General features: G+C 35.2%; 1 protein-coding gene across 14 annotated transcripts in view; it reads right to left on the bottom strand.

Annotated features, from left to right (window-relative positions):
* Positions 1-23,701, bottom strand: part of DCP1B (decapping mRNA 1B) — a 100,808-nt gene that overhangs the window by 9,540 nt on the left and 67,567 nt on the right. For 10 of the 14 annotated variants that reach the window (XR_012470235.1, XR_012470236.1, XM_074194984.1 and 7 more), the window contains 3 exons: positions 12,760-12,888; positions 3,670-4,542; positions 819-1,070 (listed from right to left, as the gene is read on the bottom strand). Coding sequence is in view for 12 of the 14 variants with exons in the window: in XM_074194984.1 (XP_074051085.1) it covers positions 819-1,070; positions 3,670-4,542; positions 12,760-12,888 (1,254 nt within the window). In the remaining 2 variants the exon portion in view is untranslated. The remainder of the gene's footprint in view (positions 1-818; positions 1,071-3,669; positions 4,543-12,759; positions 12,889-23,701) is intronic. The other 4 variants (XM_074194978.1, XM_074194983.1, XM_074194986.1 and 1 more) reach the window with 2 other exon arrangements.

Below are 23,701 nucleotides of genomic sequence, written 5' to 3'. Positions count from 1 at the left end.
TATTACCAAATAAGTTGTTATATATTTTTCTTTGCTTTCTTTGGCTATTTCTTTTCCCTTTCCTTATAACCTCAAAAGCTAATAAAAGCAAATGCAATGAATTTACAATACTGGAATAATCCTCTTGACTTTCCCACAAGTTTTAAAAAAAGAAATAGGTGGCATCTAAATGTGTTTGGGAGATAAAATAACAAAATAATGTCCTACACTACTACTGGTTTGTCATGAATAGCACATAGGAATTTGGAAAGGAAATCTGGAAGTTATTTACCTATAAGCAACTAGGTTAAAAAAAAAAGTGAATGACAATTTCTGCAAGGCTTTATTCAACTCACTCCATTTAGGATCACACTAGTCTAAGGAAGTCTCCAGTGTATAGGGGCAGATTTCCTTGTTTTTATCTGTTCAACCACCTGCCACTTTCTTTAGCTTATTACTTGGAAAGTAGGTTCATGTTTCATTTATTTCATACTCATGAACTATTTGGAAAAGTACCATTTGAAAATAGGAATCATGTCAATTACTATCTCTTGGCAAACCTCAACATGTCTTGTTCTTTTTTGAAAGTTTTAATCCTTCCCTATAATCTAAAATATGCTTTGTGAACCGGGGTATCCCCCAGATAATAAAAACTGTATATTCTATTAAGACACATCTCTATTACAAAACTGCTTTATTTTCAAAGAATTACTAAGTAGGTTTTGGTCAACTCTACTTTCTAACTAGAAAATTGAGTCTAAAAAACCTAAAACCACACTATTCATATGGTTAAGGAGTTTTAAATTCTTAGATGACAGAAGATTTGGTCCTCTTCTTACCTGGATGAGGTGCAGAAGTGTTTCCTGAAGCTGTAGTTTGGTCAGCAAGTTGTTGTTAATCACAGAAGTCTCTGGATTCTGGATAGGCAGAAGAAGGTTGGTAGCAGCTGCACTGGGTTCTTTGCTTCCTAATGGCAACAACCCACTCTCACTAACCTTGGGTGAAGAAGGTGTAGGCTGGGTGAACACCATAGGGGACATCAGCAGGGAAGGAGCCATAGTATCAGGAATGTGTTGAGGTGAGATGACCTGCTTATGCCAAACATACACACAAAGAGCAGGTATTAGGCAGTACACTCAGTGAAGCAACTGAAGCCTTTTAACAAAACATTGAGTATTCTTTGCTCAGGACAACTTGGTGGTGCAGTTGTTAGTGTCAGACCTGAAGTCAGAAGAGTCATCTTGCTAAGTTCAAATCTGACCCCACATAAATCACTATAGCTTTTCTACCAGTTTCTTAACTATAAAATGAACTGGAGAAGAAAAAGACAAACCACTCCACTATCTTTGCTAAGAAAACCCTAAATGGGGTTGTAAAGAGTCAGACTGAATAATTAATTCTTTGCTCACTTAAATTGAGTAAAAATGAATCAATCATAGATCTAAAGCTAAATGTCCCTTGGGAGGGCATCTAGTTCTTACTATCCCATAATTTTAACAAATGAGGAAATCAAGGCCCAGAGAAATAAAGTGACTTGCCAAAGTATGTGATACCCTAGGTCCTCTGACTCAGGAGTCAGCATACTTTCTACTGTGCCGAAGTTTACCTTCTCTGTTTAATACTGTCTTTGTAGGAAACAAGCATCCATGGAAGGCTGCTGTGTTTTCTGTTTCACTTGGCAGGAGGAGTATGATGGCTCTATTCAAGTATCTGAAGTGCTGCTTCAGGGAGGTAGGAATAGAATTTTTTCTGTTTCGCTCCACAGGAAAACCAAAGAGCAATGAAAAAGTGAAAGTTGCATACTAGCAACTGTTTCCTTAGCTTAAGTAATGAACTCCTTTTCCCCATGAGAAACTGGCCAGAAGCAGACCTAGCTGCCTTCCCTGTTAGTATAGGCAGTTCTACCAGAGATTGGGTATTCTTGTTTCAGTCGGGGTTGACCTAAATGACTTCTGACATGTCTAAATGACAACTTGGAAATTTTGTGATCCATGATTTGGTAGCATACATTGCTAGTACAGGATGATGGTAATGACAGTCCCCAGTATCTCAGCTGGTAAGTCTTTTTTAAAAATGGGTATGAAGCCAGGAGCTCAGATGATTCTATGATTTTGTACTTCCTCATAAAGCTTCTTCTTGAGCAAGGCACAGGTTCTCAACATTTAACTGGTAATACTGAGAGAAAAGAGAGAAATATCCCTAAAGGATATCTGTTTAGAGTATAAGTTGACAAAGTGAAAGCTTTCCTTAATCAGCTGTTCATATCACGATACCAGAAAGCTTGACTAGGAAAAATATGTGCTATTTTAGTAAATGTATTGCTAGGTACCTACAAAAAACATAACCCACAATCTACCAAATGCTATTGAAATAAGAATAAAGGATAGAGAAATTTAAGTCAAATAATTAACCTTCTTTAATTCATAAAGAGAAATCAAGCACAAAAGAAAAAAAATTATATCACAGTTAGGATCAGGGTGAGTTAAAACTGTTTTAACAGAATGAGACATTCAGATTTTAATAAACAGCAATATGAGAAAGCTCTCACCTCATGCTTTTAAGCAAAAAGTACTTAAAATTTCATGTCTGTGGCTTTAATTTTCAAAATTTTCAAATTCTGAATTTCAATTGAAATTTCAATTTCAAGAAGTTATAAATGGGCCTGTGAAAACACTGGTTATATCACCAAGTCAAAAAAAATTTCCTTATTTTTAAAATAGGTTGGATCTTATGATGGTGTTAAAAGTAGAATATATTATTTATTCATTCTCCTTCTGCTCTAATAAAAATAGAAGATGAAGGGGCAGCTAGGTGGTGCAGTGGATAGAGCACTGGCCCTGAAGTCAGGAGTACCTGAGTTCAAATCTGGCCTCAGACACTTAATAATTACCTAGCTGTGTGGCCTTGGGCAAGCCACTTTAACCCCATTGCCTTGCAAAAACTTAAAAAAAAAAGATGATTAGATGATTTCTGGACTATGAAGTTTATTAGAAACTGCATCATCTAACTTTCATGTATCTTCACAAGAAATTGTATAAAGAACTTTTAAGAATAGGACAGGCAATCATAATCTTAGTATCATTTTAAATGTCATTGTACAAGATTTATTCTTTTGCACGTCTTAGACTTCAGGCCTTGTAAAAAGAGGAAAGCCTAGCTTTTCTATTTTATTTAAAATTATTTGGAAAAGAGTAAAAAGCTCCAAGATTGTTAGGCAAAGAGTTCCTTCTAGGATAAGAATGTTAGGCAGATAGTAGGTATGAAAAAGTTTTTGCAATTATATCTTCAATAAGTAGACATTATATGTGAGGCAGAGTAGATTAAGTAAAATATGCTGGACCTGGAATTAGAGAGACTTTGGTTCAAATCTTATATGACATTTTCTAACTTTGTGATCATCACAAAATTTATCATCTTTCTAACCTTTAGTTTTCCTATCTGTAAATATATGAATAACAGTGATGAATCTACAGAATTGTGAATATTGAATAATAAAATGTATAAATAAAAACTCTAAGAATGCCAATTATATTGTTGATGTTCTATTTTGTACCCAGTATAGAAACTTCTAATATTAAGATCTGAAGAACTACCAATTAGCCTTTTTATTAAATTATAAATTTTATTAAATTAAAAATTTCTGCATTTTAATAGCTCTCCAACTCAGCAACTTTAACCCAATCTATTTACCTGAAAAAGAGGGGTCTGTTTTTCGGCACTGGATGCCTTGTCAATCCAGGATTCCAAAGGTTTCAGAGTCCTAACGTTCTGGGTAACTACAGGAAACTTAGCAGCTAGGGCAGGTCTGTTGGATGCATGCAACTGCTGCTCTTGCTGCACAATCTGGAGTTTCTTCAGCAGCTCTTGAGGAGAAATCACTCCAGAATTGCTTGTTTGGTTGCCAGAGAGGGGGAGGGTTGGTCTTGAAACTTTAGACTCTTCTTTTCTTAGAGTCTGAGGCCCCAAAGTCTGAGGTGGAAGAGAACCATTGAGGTACACCAGCTTGGGCTGGCCCAGACCCTTTATCTGCACTGCAGGGGCAGCAGGAGAAGTCCTGCTAAAAATCGGAGCAGCTGTACTAGCAGGCACTGCTGGACTAGACCCTAACTTGCTCAGGGATCCAGGGTTGGCCTGAAGCTTCTCTAAAAGGCTCTGAGCCCCAGATGTATTTTGTACTCTGTGAGATGTCCCAATGTTATGGGGGGTCACTGGTTGGAAAAGGCCAGTTAAAACCTCTCCTATAGGGTGAACACTTCCATTTTCACAGAGCCGGGTTTCAGGCAGCTCTGACACTGGATGGAGGTCTGTGCCCCGGACCATGAGTTTCTGAATAGCTGGACAAAGTTGCTTCTCTGGGGTTGGTGAAATTCTTTTGGGTTCTTCATAGGACAAGGAACGCACTACCCCTTGTCTGATAGGTGGTTTCTCTTGTGGCTGCTCTGTTGTTGTTGGTGGCAGTGGTTGCAGCTGCGATTTCTGCTCTGTAACTTCCTGATATGTGGTTTTATCTGGTTTCCCAAAAAGTGCAGTCAAGGATAAGTGTTGTGGTTCAGGATCTAAGTTCTATAGAAAAACAATAGGAATTATTAAGAATGGTTATGTATAATCTAAAGATGAGATAGATGTGAAAGATTCCAGTTATCAAATCTAATTGTGAAGACTTAAGGAAGAAGAAAAGACCTTATCTTAATAATATAAATGTCAAAGAGGAAACAACTACATAAATAGCAAATTCATTCAAAGCTTTGGAAGGAAGATGAAAAAGTTACAGGTGTGTTCAGGAACTCTGGGACTTCTAGAACATTAAAAAAACTTTTTTCCTTTAATATTTTAATAGGTCTGTGAATTTATAAGTTTTGTGTAACAATTCTTATCACTGCAAATCACAACTCCTCTAATTCTTTAGCTCAGTGATTTCAAGAATGATTGCTTAAAGATGTAAATTTTCACTTGACAGTAGCTGTGATTAAAAACCACCTATGAATTTAGTAATGCTTTTAAATAAATCTTCATCTTATTAATCACAACAGTATAAGAAATGACAATCACACAGGGTTTTAAGGTTTGTTATTTATGTATTCCATTTCACTTGAGCCCTAATCTGTGAGGAAGGTCATCTCCCTATTTTACAGAAGAGAAGCTGAGAGAGATTATATGACACTGAAATGTCACTCATCCACTAAGTCATGCTGCCTTAGTATTCACATCCATTTAATAAATGAATAACATATATATATGCAAAACCTTATTTAATCAGTCTACAAAAAAGATGAGTCACTTAACCTCAGTGCTCTAGACAACTCTCTTAAGACCTTAAGTGGTGGAGTAGATGTGCACTTGCATTGGTGAGGAAGTTTCTTCTTTAGTCTGTCCTCATCCCTTCCAGAGGATAGCTTTCTTTTTGATTATATGAGTCAGATTTTGCAGAAATTTAAAGTTGGATCAAAATTATGGATCTTGGTGTTCATAATATGATTCGTGGATCTCTTACAATAATTCTGTGGCCTCTGTGGGGTTCTCAACCTATAGGCTGTGGATAAATGCCTTGGCAGATGATCTTGATGAGATGCTTAGGCTACAGCCCTTCAGTGAACCTGATAATAAACCTTTCTGTACTTAAACTGGTACTTCAGTTGACCATATAGATAATATTTATCATTTTTGTAACATGCTTTAGTACAGGAACTGGAACACAGTTGACATACCCCCAACCCCCGCTCTGTTAAGCAAAACCTACACTTTATTGGCAGACCTTCAAAATATCATTGGAGAAGGTAAGGCTGGTGATTTTGAACAGTCCTCCCTCACTTAAGTCCAATGCCCCTCACTTAAATGTCATGTCACAGCATTACCTCCCTGAGTCAAGATCCTCTTCAGGAAGGAAGGACAAACAAGGTACCAAAAAACTTGAGTGGACAACTTTTAGTTTCAAGCAATGATCCTTTTTTTTTTTTTTTTTTTTTTTAAGATTTTGGCAAGGCAAATGGGTAGCTTGCCCAAGGCCACACATCCAGGTAATCATTATGTCTCTGAGATCAGATTTGAACCCAGGTACTCCTGACTCCAGGGCTAGTGCTTTATCCACTACGCCACCTAGCCATTCCACTATGATCCTTTATATAATTCACAAATAGTTTTTAAAATATACTGAGTGATCTATAATAAGAATGTCATTATATTCCTCTCTCCACTATTCCTTACCTTTTTCTACTGCTTCCCCTATTACTAAGATAAGACTGTAAAAGCTTCAACATTAGAATCAAAACATATTTGGGATTCTCTAACCAACTGAATTTGCTAATTGCTAAAATATTCTTTATTGCTGCCAGCTCTCCTTCCCTATTTATTTCGTTTCTTAAAGAAAAAGTTTACTTTTTTCATTATTAATGTAATATTTCGATCCTATCCAAAGGAGTAGAAAAGACAGAGACAATTAATTATAAAAATCACTTTTGATTCTGATATCCTTGAGGGCAGGGATCATGTTCACAGTGACTTTTGTCAATACATATAACAATATTTGTCTATAAGAAAGATGAGTAACAGCTAGCACTAAGTAAATGATTTACTGACTGACAATTTTACAATCTTCTTAAGCAAACAATTTCTTTTTTTTTGAGGTTTTTTTTTTAACAAGGCAAATGGAGTTAAGTGGCTTTCCCAAGGCCACACAGCTAGGTAATTATTAAGTGTTTGAGACTGGATTTGAACCCAGGTACTCCTGACTCCAGGGCTGGTGCTGGCACCACCTAGCTGCCCCCTTAAGCAAACAATTTCAAAGGCTACTCTCATCAGTTTCTTTGAATGCTTTAAATAGATTATTTAACCTTCTTTCCATTACAGGGTGAAAAAAAAAAGATCACAGAAGTCTCAAGGTGAAAGGTTTTGTTGCCACCACCTTTGACAAGAATGCAAATTATCTTTTGAGGAAACCTGCTTTAGGACTTCACTGTATTGACATGTTAGTTTTGCATTCACATTCTACATAAAATAAGGTATTATTAGCAAGAAAATATATTTTTTTATTAAAGATATTATTGGAGTTTTACAATTTCCCTCCCAATCTTACTCCCCCCCCAGAAAGCAATGTAGGTCTTTGTTTCCATGTTGTACATTGATCCAAATTGAGTTTGATGAGAGAGAAATCATATCCTTAATGAAGAGACAAAAAGTCTAAGAGATGGCTTCCCTGAAATCCCATCCCTCCTGGTTTGTAATAGAACAATATTGTTCCATGACATACATACACCACAGTTTGCTAAGCCATTCCCCAACTGAAGGACATTTACTTGATTTCTAATTCTTTGCTACCACAAACAGGGCTGCTATGAATATTTTTGTACAAGTGATGTTTTTACCCTTTTTCATCATCTCTTCAGGGTACAGACCCAGTAGCACCACTCTATTTCTTAGCCAATACCAAACAGTTTTGATGACTGATGCTTTATAATATAATTTAGATCAGGTAGGTCATACCTTCTTTTGTACTTCTTTTTCATTAAGTTCCTGGAAATTCTTGACTTTTTATTTCTCCATATGAATTTATTACAATTTTTTCTAACTCATTAATTTTTTTTGGAATTTTGATTGGTAGGGCACTAAACAGGTAGTTTAGTTTTGGTAGAATTGTCATTTTTATTATATTAGCTCTAACTTATCCATGAGCAGTTGATATATGCCCAGTTATTTAAATCTGATTCTATTTGTGTAAGAAGTATTTTATAATTGTTTTCAAAAAGTTTCTGAGTCATAGACTCCCAAGTATTTTATATTGTCTGAGGTTACTTTGAATGGGATTTCTCTTTCTAGCTCTTCCTGCTGTATCTTGCTAGGCATATAGAGAAAAGTTGAGTATTTATGAGGGTTTATTTTATAACCTGCAACTTTGCTAAAATTGCTAATTGTTTCCAGTAGTTTTTTGGATGATTTCTTGGGATTCTCTAGGCAGACCATCATGTCATCAGCAAAGAGTGAGAGTTTTACCTCTTCCTTCCCAATTCTACTTCCTTCAATTTCCTTTTCTTCTCTAATTGCTGAAGCTAAAATTTTTCATACAATATTGAATAGTAGTGTGATAATGGGCACCCTTCTTTCACCCTGATCTATTGGGAATGCCTCTAGCCTCTCCCCATTGAATATAATGCTTGTTGATGGTTTCAGATAGATACTGCTAATTATTCTAAGGAACAGTCTGTTTATTCCTACACTCTCTTGTGTTTTTAGTAGGAATGGATGCTGTATTTTGTCAAAAGCTTTTTTAACATCTATTGATATGATCATATAATTTGATAGGTTTGTTGTTGATATAATTGAGTATACTAACAGTTTTCCTAATATCAAACCAACGCTGCATTGCTGGGATAAATCTTACTTGATCATAATATATTATCCTAGTGATAACTTGTAATTGTTTTGCTAAGATTTTAGTTAAGATTTTTGCATCTATATTCATCAGGGAGATAGGTCTATAATTTTCTTTCTCTGTTTTAACTCTTCTTGGTTTAGGTAACAGCACCATATTGGTTTCATAGAAAGAGTTAGACAGAGTTCCATCTTGCCCTATTTTTCCAAAGAGTTTATATAGAATTGGAACCAATTGTTCCTTAAATGTTTGGTAGAATTCACTTTTGAATGAATCAGGCCCTGGAGATTTTTTCTTGGGGAGTTCAATGATGGCTTGTCAAATTTCTTTTTCTGAGATAGGGTTGTTTAGGTATTTAATCTCCTCTTCACTTAACCTGGGCAACTTATATTTTTGTAAATATTCATCCATTTCACTTAGATTATCAAATTTATTGGCATAGAGTTAGGCAAAATAACTGTGAATTATTACTTTAATTTCTTCCTCATTGGTGGTGAGTTCACCTTTTTCATGTATGATACTAACAATTTGATTTTCTTCTTTTTTTTTAATCAAATTGAACAGAGGTTTATCAATTTTATTAGTTTTTTCATAATACCAACTTTTGGTTTATTAATTCAATAGTTTTTTTGCTTTTGATTTCATTAATTTCTGCTTTAATTTTTAGAATTTCTAATTTGGTATGTAATTGGGGATTTTTAATTTGTTCTTTCTCTAATTTTTTAGTTGCATGTTTAGTTCATTGATTTCCTTTCTCCAATTTCTTGATGTAAGCATTTACAGCTATAATATATCCCCTGAGAGCCACTTTGAATGAATCCCATAGGTTTTGATATGTTGTTTCATTATTGTCATTATGTAGGATAAAATGGCTAATTCTTTCTTTAATTTAATTCTTTAAAATGAGGTTATTCAGTTTCCGATTGGTTCTGGGTCTTTATCTCCTTGGACCAATATTGCATATGACGTTTATTGCATTGTGATCTGAGAAAGATGTGTTCACTATTTCTGCCTTTCTGCAGTCCTAGTACATGGTCAATTTTTGTATAAGTTCCATGTACTGCACAGAAAAAGGTATATTCCTTTATATCTCCATTCAATTTCTGCCATAAGTCTACCATATCTAATTTTTCCAACAATCTGTTTCCCTCAACTTCTTTCTTGTTTATTTTATGATTTGATTTATCTAGATCTGAGAGCAGGAGGCTGAGGTCTCCCACTAGCAGAGTTTTGCTGTCTATGTCTTCCTGTAGTTCTTTCAGCTTCTCCTCTAAGAACTGGTCTGAGATAAGGATTGCTACCCCTTGCTTTTTTTACTTCAGCTGAAGCAAAATACATTTTGCTCCAACTTTTTACCTTTACTCTATATGTATCTCTCAGCTTCAAATTAGTTTTTTGTAAGCAGCATATTGTAGGATTCTGGTTTTTAATCCACTCTGCTATTCGCTTATGTTTTAAGGGAGAGTTCATCCTATTCACATTCAACGTTATGATTACTAATTCTTTATTGCCTTCCATGCCTTCCCTCTGTTTGTATTTTTCCTCCTCCCCCCACTTTATTTGTATTCCCCAGTATTTTGTTTCTGAATACCACCCCTTCAGTGTGTTTGCCCTCCTATATTACCCCTTCCCTTTCTTTCCCCTTTCCCTTTTCCCCTTTTCCCTTCCCTTCCTTTTGTTAGTTCCCCTTTTTCCCCCCACTCTCCCTTCCGTTCTCCATTCCCCCCTCCCGTTCTCCATGCCCCCCTCCCCTTTTCCCCTTTGAAAGGTTAGATGTTTTTTAAGTTAAGTAAGTATGTGTAAGTTGACTTTAAGCCAAGTTGGATGAAAAGAAGATTCAGGTGTTTCTTATCTCTTCCCCTTTCCCCCTCTATTACCATAAGTATTTTGTACCTCTTAGTGTAATGAGATTTACCCCATTCAATCCCCAACCTCCTCCTATCTCTTTCCTGTCCCCCCCCTTTTTGAGGAGGTAGTGTTTTTTAGATCATCTTGTCTGAGTCACAGAAAATTCTGAGTATCTGTCACTTCTAGATAAGTACATTCTATCTAATAGAGTTTAAATTCTTGAGAGTTATTAGAGTCTTTCAATCAAGTAGGGTTAAAATCAGTTACATCCCATTGGATAGCAGTCTCATGGATAGGTCATGAATGTCCAACACTTCTGGCTAGGTATATTCTCTCTGTTAGAGTTACAATTCTCAAGATTTATGAGAATCTTTTCCCCCATGCTAGGATATAGCCAGTTTCAACTTATTGCATAGCAGTTTTTTTTCTTTTACCACCCTCCCTTTTTTTTAACCTTTTCATGTGTCTCTTGAACCTCCTGTTTGATGCCTAAATTTTCTTTCTTTTTCTTTCTTTCTTTTTTTTTAAGATTTTGCAAGGCAATGGGGTTAAGTGGCTTGCCCATAAATTTTCTATTTAGCTCTGGTCTTTTCATCAGGAACATTTGGAATCCTTCCATTTTGTTAAATGTCCATCTTTTTCCCTGGAAGAGAAGGCTCAGCTTTGCAGGATCCTGGATTCTTGGTTGCATTCGAAGTTCCTATGGTCTTAGAAATATCTTGTTCCAGGCCCTTCAATCCCTTCATATTGATGCAGCCAGGTCCTGCATAATCCTTACTGTGGCTCCTTGATATTTAAATTGTTTCTTTCTGGCTGTTTGCAGGATTTTCTCTTTTATCTGATAGTTCAAGAATTTGGCCACAACATTCCTTGGTGTTTTCATTTTAGCATCTTTTTTCTGAAGGGGATCTATGTATTCTTTCAAGAACTACTTTGACCTCTGGTTCCACAATATCAGGGCAGTTTTCCATCACTAGATCCTATAATATTAAGTCCAGTCTTTTTTTCTCTTCAATGTTTTCAGGAAGTCCAATAATTTTCAGATTTCTCCTCCTCGACCTATTCTCAAGGTCAGTGGTTTTGCTGATGAGGTATTTTACATTTTCTTCTATTTTTTTCTATCTTTTGGTTTTGTTTAATTGGCTCTTGCTGTCTCATGGAGTCATTAGTTTCTGCAGACTCCATTCTTTTATTTAGAGAGGAGTTTTCTTCATTAACCTTTTGCAACTCCTTTTCCAATTGGTCCATTGTACTTTTGAAAGAGCTTTCCATTTGACCAATTGAGTTTTTGAGAAAATTATTTTCTTTTTGCATTTGCCCAATTGAGGATCTGAGAGAATTATTCTCATTTTGTATTTGTCCAATCAATGATCTGAGAGATTTATTGTCATTTTGTATTTGTCCACTTGTATTTTCTAAGGATTTGTTTTCTTGTTGCAAGGTATTAATTGTCTCTCCCAAATTTTCCAGTTAATTTTTAAACTCCTTCCTTATTTCTTCAAGGAAGTCTTTCTGTGCTGAAGACCAGGTCGTATTCTCCTCAGAGGTTTTAGGTCTCTCTGAGTTAGGGTCTTTCCCTTCCAAGAATTTTTCTATGGATCCACCTTTCCATTGACCCTTTTTCATTTTGCTAAGACCTTGAATTGGGGAGGGGTTGGTTCACAGGGGCTTGGGATCAATAGAGGCTTTACTCACTGAGTGCAATTTCTCTGGCTGGCCAGAATGAGGTGCTGGTTGCTTTCTCTGGAGTGTCTGTGACCTTGATTTAGGCCTTCTCCCTTAGCTTGAAGGGAGGAGTTGAATCCTTTTGCCTTCAGTCAATGGTGGGCTTTACCCTGGGGTGAGGTCATTTCTCTCCCTATTGTCAGCTGGGCTGGTTCTTCTACTCACACTTGTGTCTGAGGCAGAAGTAGTCTGCAATTGTTTGTTCCTGGGAATGGGCCTCAGCTGTAATGGAGGCATGGACTCAAGAGTTCCTCTGACCTGAGGAGCCCAGGGATGGTATCCGCAAGCTCTCATGCATTGCACCTCTCCCCACCCCCAGCCCTGCTGGCAAGCTCCAGATGCTCAGTGCCAACATCAGTGCCTCTGCTCTCTAGTTGACTCAAGCCCCTGCCATCTAGCCCCACCATTGATCCAGCAGGTCCAGCTCTTGCGCTCTCAGACTCCCGGGCTCCAATTCAGCCATTAATCTGGCTGATCTGGGGTTGATCCACCCTCTGCGCCCAGACTCACCTGCCCAATGCTGCTGCAGGAGACAAATCCTGAGGTAGCTGTTCTTTCTCCTGGCTTTTTTTTCTGGGTTTTGTGGGTTGGATTTCTGTTAAGAGCTTTGTTTCATATGATAGATGGGGAAAGATCAGGAGACTTTAAAACTGCCTGTCTTCTCTCCGCCACCTTGGTCGGAAGTCCCCCAAGATTTTAATGGAGTATTTTGAAATTTTTTTTTACCTCTATCTCAAAGTATTCTTGTAAAGTCCTAGTTTTGGGCCTTAGCCATTATACAAGTATTACATGAATGCAAAGTATGCTGGAGTTGCCCAGTTTAGGAAATAGATTAAATAGTGTACCTGGCCTTGTTGAGAGACACGCTGATGTTGGCCTTCATTAGGCTTCACTGGAATTGGCTTTATCAGATTGGGGTTGTCATAGATGGCAGATGAACTGGTTATCTGCTTTGGCTCTGAACAGGTTTTACACTGAAATGGAAACAATACATTTTAGTGTTAAGTAATCTGCAGTCTCTCTAAAAGGGTATCTATACTTCAGCCTCAAACCTTTGTTTCTTAAACTTTTCAAGTTAGTATTCTGATAAGTTGGTGGCAGAGGGACTATAGTCATGACTATATTATTTCCAGGATCCACAGAAATTGGACCTAGGAGTAGGGTAGATTTACCCTAGGGTAAATCTTAGGGTAGATTAAATTCCATTAGGATTTTTATATACACAAGCACTGATAATTTTATTCCTAACTTACAGGCTCATATTTTCATGTAAGTATTAAGCAATTCATTCATAAAGTACCATGTATCGTTTTATGAGAAAACTATCTGTCTGGATGGAAATGAATTTTCTTTATTAAAAACCAAAACAGGGGCGGCTAGGTGGCGCAGTGGATAAAGCACCGGCCCTGGAGTCAGGAGTACCTGGGTTCAAATCTGGTCTCAGATACTTAATAATTACCTAGCTGTGTGGCCTTGGGCAAGCCACTTAACCCCATTTGCCTTGCAAAAAAACCAACCAAACAAACAAAAAAAGCCACTGGAAGTATATAGTTAGTTTAATTAACAAAGCAAATAAAACTTTATGCTCCAGGAACCAAGATATTATTAGGATGATTCAAGTCAATGATTTCAAGACAACTAATGCCATTTTAATGTAGCAACTCTTGGTAAAAATAGGGTGAATTCAAATACCCTGCTAAAAATAAGAATTTCTGAGCAAGTACTATAAATTCAATGTGCTGAATCAATATCATACCTTGATGAACCTATGTAACTTATCATGATAGGATTCTATGATACATAAAACACTACAATAATTTCTTTAATTAAAATACTACATAAAACAACACAAAAATGCTGTCTTTTTGACTATAGAATAGTCATGACAGCCCTCAACTTAGTTTCTACTGTGTAGTCCCACTTTGAGTCAGATTATATTTTAAAATTTAACTGTGCTAAAACAAACCATGTAATCCTCTATGAGACTGGGTTTTTTATGTTTTATTTTTTACACATGGGGTACATTAGAATTATTATAAGAAATCCCGAAATTGATAGGGAACACCAATGACTGTGTACAATGTTCTCCTGGTTCTGCTCACTTCACTTTGTATCAGTTCATATATGTCTTTCCAAGTTTTTCTGAAAGCATTTTGCTTGTCATTTGTTATAGCATAACAGTATCCAATCACAATTATCTACCACAATTTGTTCAGTTGTTTCTTAATTGATGGGCATTTCCTCAATTTCCAATTCTTTGCTACCACAAAAAGAATTGCATAAATATTTTCACACATATTCTTTTTCTTCTTAGTTTTTGAATCTCTTTGGGACACAAACCTAGTTATGATAATACTGAATCAAAGAGCATGCACAGTTTTATAGTGTTTTGGGCATAATTCCATATTTCTCTGCTCTAGGGTGATAGCAGGGTTATTTTAGTTTATCAAACACTGGATTACTATGGTCATTTACTACTGTATATATCATGCACCTAACCTATTCCACTGATCCACTACTTTATTTCTTACTAAATTGTTTTGATGATTGCTGTTTTGCAATACAGTTTAGATCTGGCACTAATATGCCACCTTCCAGCACAATTTTTTCCCCACTGATTCTCAAAACCTTTTGTTCTGCTAGATTTTTATTTTTCCTAGTTCCACAAAATAACTTCTTGACAGTTTGATTGATATGGTACTAAAAAAGTAAATTAATTTGGGTAAAACTGTCACTTATGCCATACTGGTTTGACCTACCATGAGCAATTAATATTGCTCCAATTATTTAGATCTGAGTTTGTTTGAAAAGTGTTTTATAATAGTATTCATGGGTTTATGTTGACAGGAAGATTCCCAAGTAGTTTATGTTTTTCCATAGTTATTTTAAATAGAATTTCTCTTTTCTATCCCTTCTTGCTGTACTTGTTAGTAATATGTAGAAATGCTGACGATCTATGTGGGTTTATTTTATATCCTGAAACTTTGCTGAAGTTAATTATTTCAACTAGTTTTTAAGTTGAATTTCTAAGTATAATATCATATCATCTGAAAAACATGATAGTTTTGTTTCCTCATTCCTATTCTAATTTCTTCTATTTATTTTTCTTTTCTCATTGCTATAACAAGAATTTCTAGTACATTACTAAAATAATACTGGTGATAATGGACATCCTTGTTTTACCTCTGATCTTATTAGGAAGGTTTCTAGTTTATCCCCATTACAGATAATGCTTGCTGATGGTTTTAGATAGATACTACTTATCGTTTTAAGGAAACCTTCACTTATTCCTAGGCTTTCCAGTGGGTTTTTTTTTTTTAACAGAAATGAGAATTGTATTTTGTCAAAAGTCTTTTCTGCTTCTATTGAAATTTTTTTTTGATATTTTGGTTTTGGCTGTTTTTGTTACTGATATGATCAATTATATTGATAGTTCTTGATGCTGAACCAAATCTGAATTCCTGATAAAAATCCCAACTGGGAAATACTGCAGTAATCTCCTTGCCAGTATTTTTAAAATTTTTGCATTCATATTCATTAAGAAAATTGAGGGGTGGCTAGGTGATGCAGTGGATAGAGCACTGGCCTTGGAGTCAGGAGGAACTGGGTTCAAATCCCACCTCAGACACTTAATTACCTAGCCATGTGGCCTTGGGCAAGCCACTTTAACCTCATTGCCTTGAAAAATCTAAAAAAAAAAGAAAAAAAAAGAAAATTGAGCTTTAGTTTTCTCTTTTTTCACTCTTCCTTATTTAGAAATCAGTACTATATTAGCATCATAAAAGGAATCTGGTAGGATTCCTTCTTTTCCTATTTTCCCAAATAAATGATGTTAGAATTAATCTTTAAATAGTTGGTAGAATTCACTTGTAAAACCATCTAATCCTGGGGATTCTTTCTTAGGGAGATCATTGGCTTGTTCAATTTATTTTTCTAAGATAGGGTATTCTAAGGTTATTTCCTCTTAGATTGTCACATTTATTGGCATATAATTGGGAAGAGTAGTTTCTAATAATTGCTTTGATTTCCTCTTCACTAGGGGTGAATTTCATTTTTGATAACTGTTACTTTGGTTAGACAGATGATTCTTTTTTTAAATTAATTTTAATTAAAGTTATTATTTGAGTTTTACAATTTCCCCCTCTATCTTGCTCCCCCCCACAGAAAGCACTCTGTCAGTCTTTACTTTGTTTCCATGTTGTACCTTGATCCAAACTGGGTGTGATGAGAGAGAAATCATATCCTTAAAGAAGAGAAGTCTAAGAGGTGACAAGATCAGACAATGATATCTGTTTTTTTCTCAATTAAAGGGAATGGTCCTTGAACTTTGTTCAAACTCCACAGCTCCTTATCTGGATACAGATGGCACTCTCCTTTGCAGACAGCCCAAAATTGTTCCTGATTGTTGCACTGATGGAATGAGCAAGTCCTTCAAGGTTGAACATCACTCCCATGTTGCTGTTAGGGTGTACAGTGTTTTTCTGGTTCTGCTCATCTCACTCAGCATCAGTTCATGCAAATCCCTCCAGGCTTCCCTGAAATCCCATCCCTCCTGGTTTCTAATAGAACAATAGTGTTCCATGACATACATATACCACAGTTTGCTAAGCCATTCCCCAACTGAAGGACATTTACTGGATTTCCAATTCTTTGAAACCACAAACAGGGCTGCTATAAATATTTTTGCACAAGTAATGTTTTTACCCTTTTTCATCATCTCTTCAGGGTAAAGACCCAGTAGTGGTATTGCTGGGTCAAAGGGTATGCACATTTTTGTTGCCCTTTGGGCATAGTTCCAAATATCTCTCCAGAAGGGTTGGATGAGTTCACAGCTCCACCAACAGAGTAATAGTGTCCCAGATTTCCCACAACCCTTCCAACAATGATGATTATCCTTCCTGGTCATATTGGCTAATCTGAGAGGTGTGAGGTGGTACCTCAGAGAAGCTTTAATTTGCATTTCTCTAATAATTAATGATTTAGAGCAATTTTATATGGCTATGGATTGCTTTGATCTCCTCATCTGTAAATTGCCTTTGCATATCCTTTGACCATTTTAGACAGATGATTCTTAACCTAGGGTTTGTGAATTTAGGAAAAAAAACCATACTATAAAAGTAACAGCATTTCAATAAAATTAGTTTCCTTGATAATTTTATGTATTTTATTTAATTCATTCAAAAACATTTTTCTGAGGAGTCCATAGGTTTCAGACTGCTAAAGGAGATCATGAATCAAAAAAAAGGTTAAAACCTCTGCTCTAATGGATAGTGTTAGTCATCTAAACCATCTTGGGAAAATAAGACCATTCAATTAATGGGAGCATTTTCCTGATCATTTTCTCCAAGATGTTCATCTAAAAGAGTAGGAATCTTGAAGATCAGGTGACTGAATGCAGAGAATTAATCAAAGGCATGTCTAAGATGGTCAATTGGAACAATGTCCAAAATTAGTGAGACTTGAAATCCAGAACCAAAAAAACTGCTAAAATAAACCTTTCCTGTAAGTGGAACAGACTTGTTGAGGACAGAGCTGATGAGTTGGGACATCCAGCTATGATTTAAAAAAAAAAAAAAGAAAAGTAATCCTACAATGTTAACTGACTGAAAATGGATGGGCAACAGAAAAGTCAGTGCATATGAATTTAAATTTAAATTTAATCTCAGATCTCAGACCTCTTTCATGGTGAAATTGGTTTCTTGATTAGCGGCAAAGGTATAGGGCTGGGGAAGAGGATGTTCTATTTTTGAGTTTTTGATAGTGGCTTCTAAAGTGGTGGTCACACTGAAATATCATGTCTAAAATAAGTATTATTTACACTAAGGATAAACTTTTTGCTCTGAGAAAGGGGAAGTGAGTGAATATAATCAATTTGCCAATTTTTTAGGCACAATGGGAACCACAAAGGATCATGATGTACTTTAGAGGGTGGCAAAAAGAACAATGTTGGCCAGAAGTAGCTGACTCATTTTTTACTGTTATGATATGGTCTCATGCCAAATGAAATATGTCTTCTTCTAAAACTAGATGGCAATACACCCACTAATCAATCTCTGTTGTTCTTATAAGATCATCAACATTGTTATTCAGTCATACTGAAGGTGTATGATGTCCCTGAAAAAAAAATATAAGCAGGAAAAGGCATTAAAAAAAATTTATTGGTCCTGATTCCAAAGGAAGGGGCTTCAACTTTGAGAGTTCCATTCTCTACAGGTTCCAGATCACTCAACTAGGCTAAAACATCAAACCAGGAGTCAGTGTAAATGAAGTTCTTATTTGACCTGTTCTTCAAGGCTTTCTCACATGTTGCTCACAGTTTACTCTAATGGGAGGCCTAGTCAAAACCATCATCGCCTAGAGTATCCCAGCTATTTGATAAATATAGATCTAAAGAACAATTACTGATTATGTCTTCTTGTAGTCAGAACTGCTATTGGTAAACCAATGCAAAATCACTTCAGGAGCTAGGTTTTCATAGGCAAGGCTAGTGGAGGTGGCAGGGTGATAGGGCTTGAATTAGAAGCCTTAGTATTTGGCACAGTTTCAAATTGTTTATGAAAGGCACTTATATTCAAGAGATCGATGCAAACACAAACTTGAATATTTCCTCTCCATTTAATAATAGGCAACTCTAGGCAAAGGGTGTGGTCTGTTTAGTAGCCTAAAAGCATGTAACTGCTTTGTTTCCCACTAATTTTTTTTCCTGTTTTCAATTAACAAGTGTTTCTCTTCCTCCCCATGTCCTCCTCATCCGCACCCCAAAAAGTGAAATGGCAAAATTTAAAAAGCAAAGCAAAACCCTTATAACAAATATGGTTAAATAAAATAAATTCTCATATTGGCCATGTCGAAAATATTTTTGTGGATGTAGGTATGTATATAAGTATATATATAATACTCAGACATGTACACGTCTCATCCTGCATCGAGGTAAATATTTATGAAACATCATCATTCTCCTGAATTGTGGTTTGTCATTTGCATTGATTAGATTTCTCAAATCTATTTATCTGTACAATGTTATTGTATAAATTGTTATTCTGGCTTTGTTTACTTCATTTCATTCTCCATCAGTTCACAAAAGTCTTCTAAGGTTTCACTGACCTGTTCCTTTTATCACAACAGTATTCTCATACATTCAGACAATTCCTTCAGCTACGCTTCAATTGTTGGGCATTCCCTTAGTTGCCAGTTCTTTGCCACTTCAAAAAAAATTTTTTTATATAAATACCTTTTTCTTCTGTCTTTTGAACTCTTTGAGGTTATAGGCTTAGTAGTGTCACTGGTTCAAATGAAAAGTGCACACACAATTTAATATATCTTTGGTGGGGTAATTCCCCATTGCTCCCTGGAAGAATTTATAGGTCCACATCAGTGTGCCTATTTTCTTGCAGCTTCTCCAACATTTGCCATTTCCTACATTTTTCCACTTTTCCAATCTTGGATAAGATGTATCCCTTCAGGGGATCTTTATCATGCACTTCTTTAATTATTTGGAGCATTATTTTTTATGTGATTGCTATTACTTGGATTTCATCTTTTGGAAACTATTCATTCTTATTTGTTAATTTTATGTCAATTGGATTAGTTCCTTATTTATCAGACATATTTGCTATAAAGTTTTCCTTTTCCCAGTTAAATGTTTATCTTCTAATTTTAGCAATATTGGTTTTATTTATGCAAAATGTTTTGAATTTTATGTAATCAAAATTGTTTTATCTTCTGTGATCCTTTTTAATCTGTCTGGTAATGAAATCTTCTCTTATCCACAGATCCAAAAGGTCATTTTTTTTCCCTTTGTTCTTCTAATTCGTTGATAAAGTGACAACAAGGTCACACCCCTTATCCCTCAGGTTATCAGGTCCTAAAATGTGAGGTCTTGGTCTAAATGTAATTTATGCCATACTGCTTTTCAGTTTTCCCTGAATTTTTGTCATGTGGTATTGCTTTTCCCAGGAGCTAGAATCTTTGGGTTTATCAAGTATGCTTCTAAATGCTATATACTTAATTTGTTCAACTGACTAATCTATTTCTTTAAAAGTAAGAAATTTTTTGATAACTATTACTTTGTAGTATAGAAATAAGATACTACTATACTCCTTTCCTTCCCCCTTCCCCTTATAATTTTCTTTGAAGTTCTTGATCTTTTTGAATTTTTATTATTTTTCTGGCTCTATAAAATAATCCTTCAATAATGGTGCTGAACCAGAGAATTAATTTAAGTAGAACTGTTAGTTTAATTATACTGGTTCAGTCTATACATCAACAATTATTATTATTCCAATTATCTAGGTCTGTCTTTATTTCCCTAAAAGGTGTTTTGTAGTTGTACTCATATAGTTCCTGTGTTATGCAATGGGAAGACAATACTACTAATTTATATATTCTGTGATCATATTAAATATAATTTCCTTATCTTTTCTTGTTGAGTTCTGTTAATAATATATAGAGGTGGTACTTATCTGATATTTTGTTACTCTGCTGAATACACTTTTTTAAATTTTTAGTTGATTATCTAGTGTTTTCTAAACCATAATCAACAAGTGATAGTTTTTTCTGTTTATTCTTCCCCTCTCAAGTTCTTTTAGTTTCTTCATTGCTACAGTCAGCATTTTTAGCTCTATGTGAAATAATAATACCAATAATGAATATTCTTGCTCTACCCCTGATCTTGTTGTTTTATCTTGTTTTTTTTAAATGCATCTATTGTTCATAATCACAGGTTTATTTGATTTTTAAAAAGAAAGTAAAGTAATAACGTTCAATATCAGTATTACTATTTCATATAGGGCTAAAAATACAAGTTATCTTCCCAATGAAGTTAGCATTTAGTTTCCTAACAAATTTAACTTTTAGTCAGCAGCCCTTTATTGAACATATTTTTACTGCATTGTGGTTAGCAAAAGATATTTAATTTATTTGCATTTGTAAGGTTTTTTATGTCCTAATATCTTGTCGATTCTTAAATCTATTTATTTATTTGTTTGTTTGCTTACTTACTTATTTATTTTTGCAAGGCAATGGGGTTAAGTGGCTTGCCCAAGACCACACAGCTAGGTAATTATTAAGTGTCTGAGGCTGGATTTGAACCCAGGTACTCCTGACTCCATGGTTGGTACTCTATCCACTGTACCACCTAGCTGCCCCCCATCTTGTCAATTCTTGTAAAAGTACTGTGCAGAGCTGAAAAATATGTAAACTACTTTTTATCCTCACCAGATGAATAAATCTAAAATCTAAAATATCTAACTTTTCTAAAATTCTATACGGATCCTTAAAATTTTTCTTATTTTTTTAATATTTGTTTTTTTAATTTTTATTTATTTAAGGCAATGGGGTTAAGTGATTTGCCCAAGGTTATACAGCTAGGCAAATATTAAGTATCTGAGGCTGGATTTGAACTCAGGTACTCCTGACACCAGGGCTGGTGCTCTATCCACTGTGCCACTGCCCCAACATTTTTCTTTATTTTTTAAATTTGTCTAAGACTATAAGAATTCTTCCACGATTTTAGTTTTACTCTATATCACCCTGCTTTTTCTTCTTTTCATTAATTTTTTTAGATGAAATGTTATTCAGAGTATATATGTTACATTCAAAAATTAATCAATTTATTGCCTGTGGTACCTTTCCATATAATGTAGTTTACCTGTTTCTCTCTTTTAATCAAGTCTATTTTTCCTATTTCCTTATCTGAGGTCATGATTATTACCTTTGATTTTGAGACCAATAGAAGAATGACAGACTTTGCTACAATTATATTTTCAATTTTTTTTTTGCTCTCTGCCCTATGTATACAATGAAGATGGCAAAAGAGCATTGTGCTCATACAAGTGGTTAATGCTTGATATATCACCTCTTCTGTCAAACCCCAATCACAAGTTCTTACTCTTTCTACTTATATCCCTTCTTTATGATGTATTCTCTGAGGTTAGAGTTTGTGGGGTTATGATTAATCTTTTTTTATCTTTTTGTTTCTCTTGAATACTTTGCTTGTATTTTGGAGTTTCTACTCAGCCCTGGCATTTCATCAGGAATGATATTAAGGTCTAATTTTTTAATCTTGTATAATTAAATTTATTTTGCTGCTACATTATTTTTTGGTTGGAATATTATCCCAAACTCTTTACTCTGCTAAATTTTACATTATTCAGAGTAAACCCTCAGTCCTTGAAATCCTTCATTCTGAATGCATATAATTTTTCTTTGACCTGGAAGCACTGAATTTTGGGCATTCAAATTCTGGTACTTTTTTCGGAGACATCACTTTTATTTTGGTTTTCGTTTTTGCAAGGCAGTGGGGTTAGGTGACTTGCACCCAATGTTATACAGCTAGGTAATTGTTAAGTGTCTGAGACCTCATTTGAACCCAGGTCCTCTTGACTTCAGGGCTTGTTGCTCTATCCACTGCGCCACCTAGCTGCCCTAAGGGATTACTTTCAAGTGTTAGCAGAATGATTCTTTCTATTTGACTTCTTGAAATATGGCACATATATTCTTTAGTAAGAATGGCTTTTGGAGGGGCGGCTAGGTGGCGCAGTGGATAAAGCACCGGCCTTGGAGTCAGGAGTACCTGGGTTCAAATCCGGTCTCAGACACTTAACAATTACCTAGCTGTGTGGCCTTTGGCAAGCCACTTAACCCCATTCCCTTGCAAAAAAATCTAAAAAAAAAAAAAAAAAAAAGAATGGCTTTTGGGTAATTCAATGATTTAAGTAATCTCTCCTTATCTGTTCTCCAAGTCAGTTTTTCTTTATGAGACATCTTACATTTTCTTCTATTTTTTTAGTCTTTTGACTTTGTTTTAAATATTTCCTTTTATCTAAAAGAATCATTAATTTCCATATGATCTGAATTAATTTTTGAGGAGTGAGTTACTTGGACAAGCTTTTGTACTTCTTACTATACTGTTAATTCTATTATGTCTTTCCTCTAATTTTTCCAATTATTTTATTTCTAGCTGTATCAGAATCTCAGCCCTCAGTCTTGTAATAACTGAATTCTTCATTTTAATACATAATATGTGATCTTACTGTTATGGTACTCCTTCCTCCAGTGCAGATTGCCATTTCTCTCTCTCTCTTTCTCTCTCTCTCTATCATGTGCATTTCAGTTTTTTTTAATATTTCAGGGAAACTCAAGTTATGCCCTCACTCTAATTTCATTGCCAACATATCCCCTTTTCTAGTCACATATTCTCTGGATGATACTTTTTTTTGGACACCTCATAAAAATCTTCACTAATAATCTGTGAAAGTCTACTTAAATCAATCTTATATCATTCTATTTACTCTTTGGGTTGTTTGCTATTTTGATTCTTAGATGATAGTTTCAGGGTTCATAATCACAGAGCACTCCATTTAAATCTGGAAGAGACACTGAAAGTCATCTAATTCAACTCCTTCATTTTATAAATGAGGAAACTGAGGAAAAGAGAATATAAGTGACTTGTCCTACACTGTGCAACTAATGAACAGCTCAACTAGGATTTGAAATAAAACCATACTATTATAAACAAGATAGGATTGGGGTATTAACAGTTTGGGATTATTCAAACTATTAAACTGTTTTCCAAATATGAAATAGTGGAATCTCTTTTTCTTATTCATTTTTATGCCAAGTCACTATCTGCATCAGCTGCCCCAACAGAATATACTAATGAAAAATTCAATAGAATAGTGATCTAATTGCTTATCTTAGGGGCAATATGCTTTTCCCATCAATCTTATTTTTCCAGTATGGCTAACTAACTGTTCTGATGATGATGATGATGATGATAGCTCAGTA

Source organism: Macrotis lagotis, chromosome 7 (assembly GCF_037893015.1).
Source record: "Macrotis lagotis isolate mMagLag1 chromosome 7, bilby.v1.9.chrom.fasta, whole genome shotgun sequence".
NCBI classification, from domain to species: Eukaryota; Metazoa; Chordata; class Mammalia; order Peramelemorphia; family Peramelidae; genus Macrotis; species Macrotis lagotis.
This window is presented reverse-complemented; position numbering and strand designations above follow the sequence as displayed.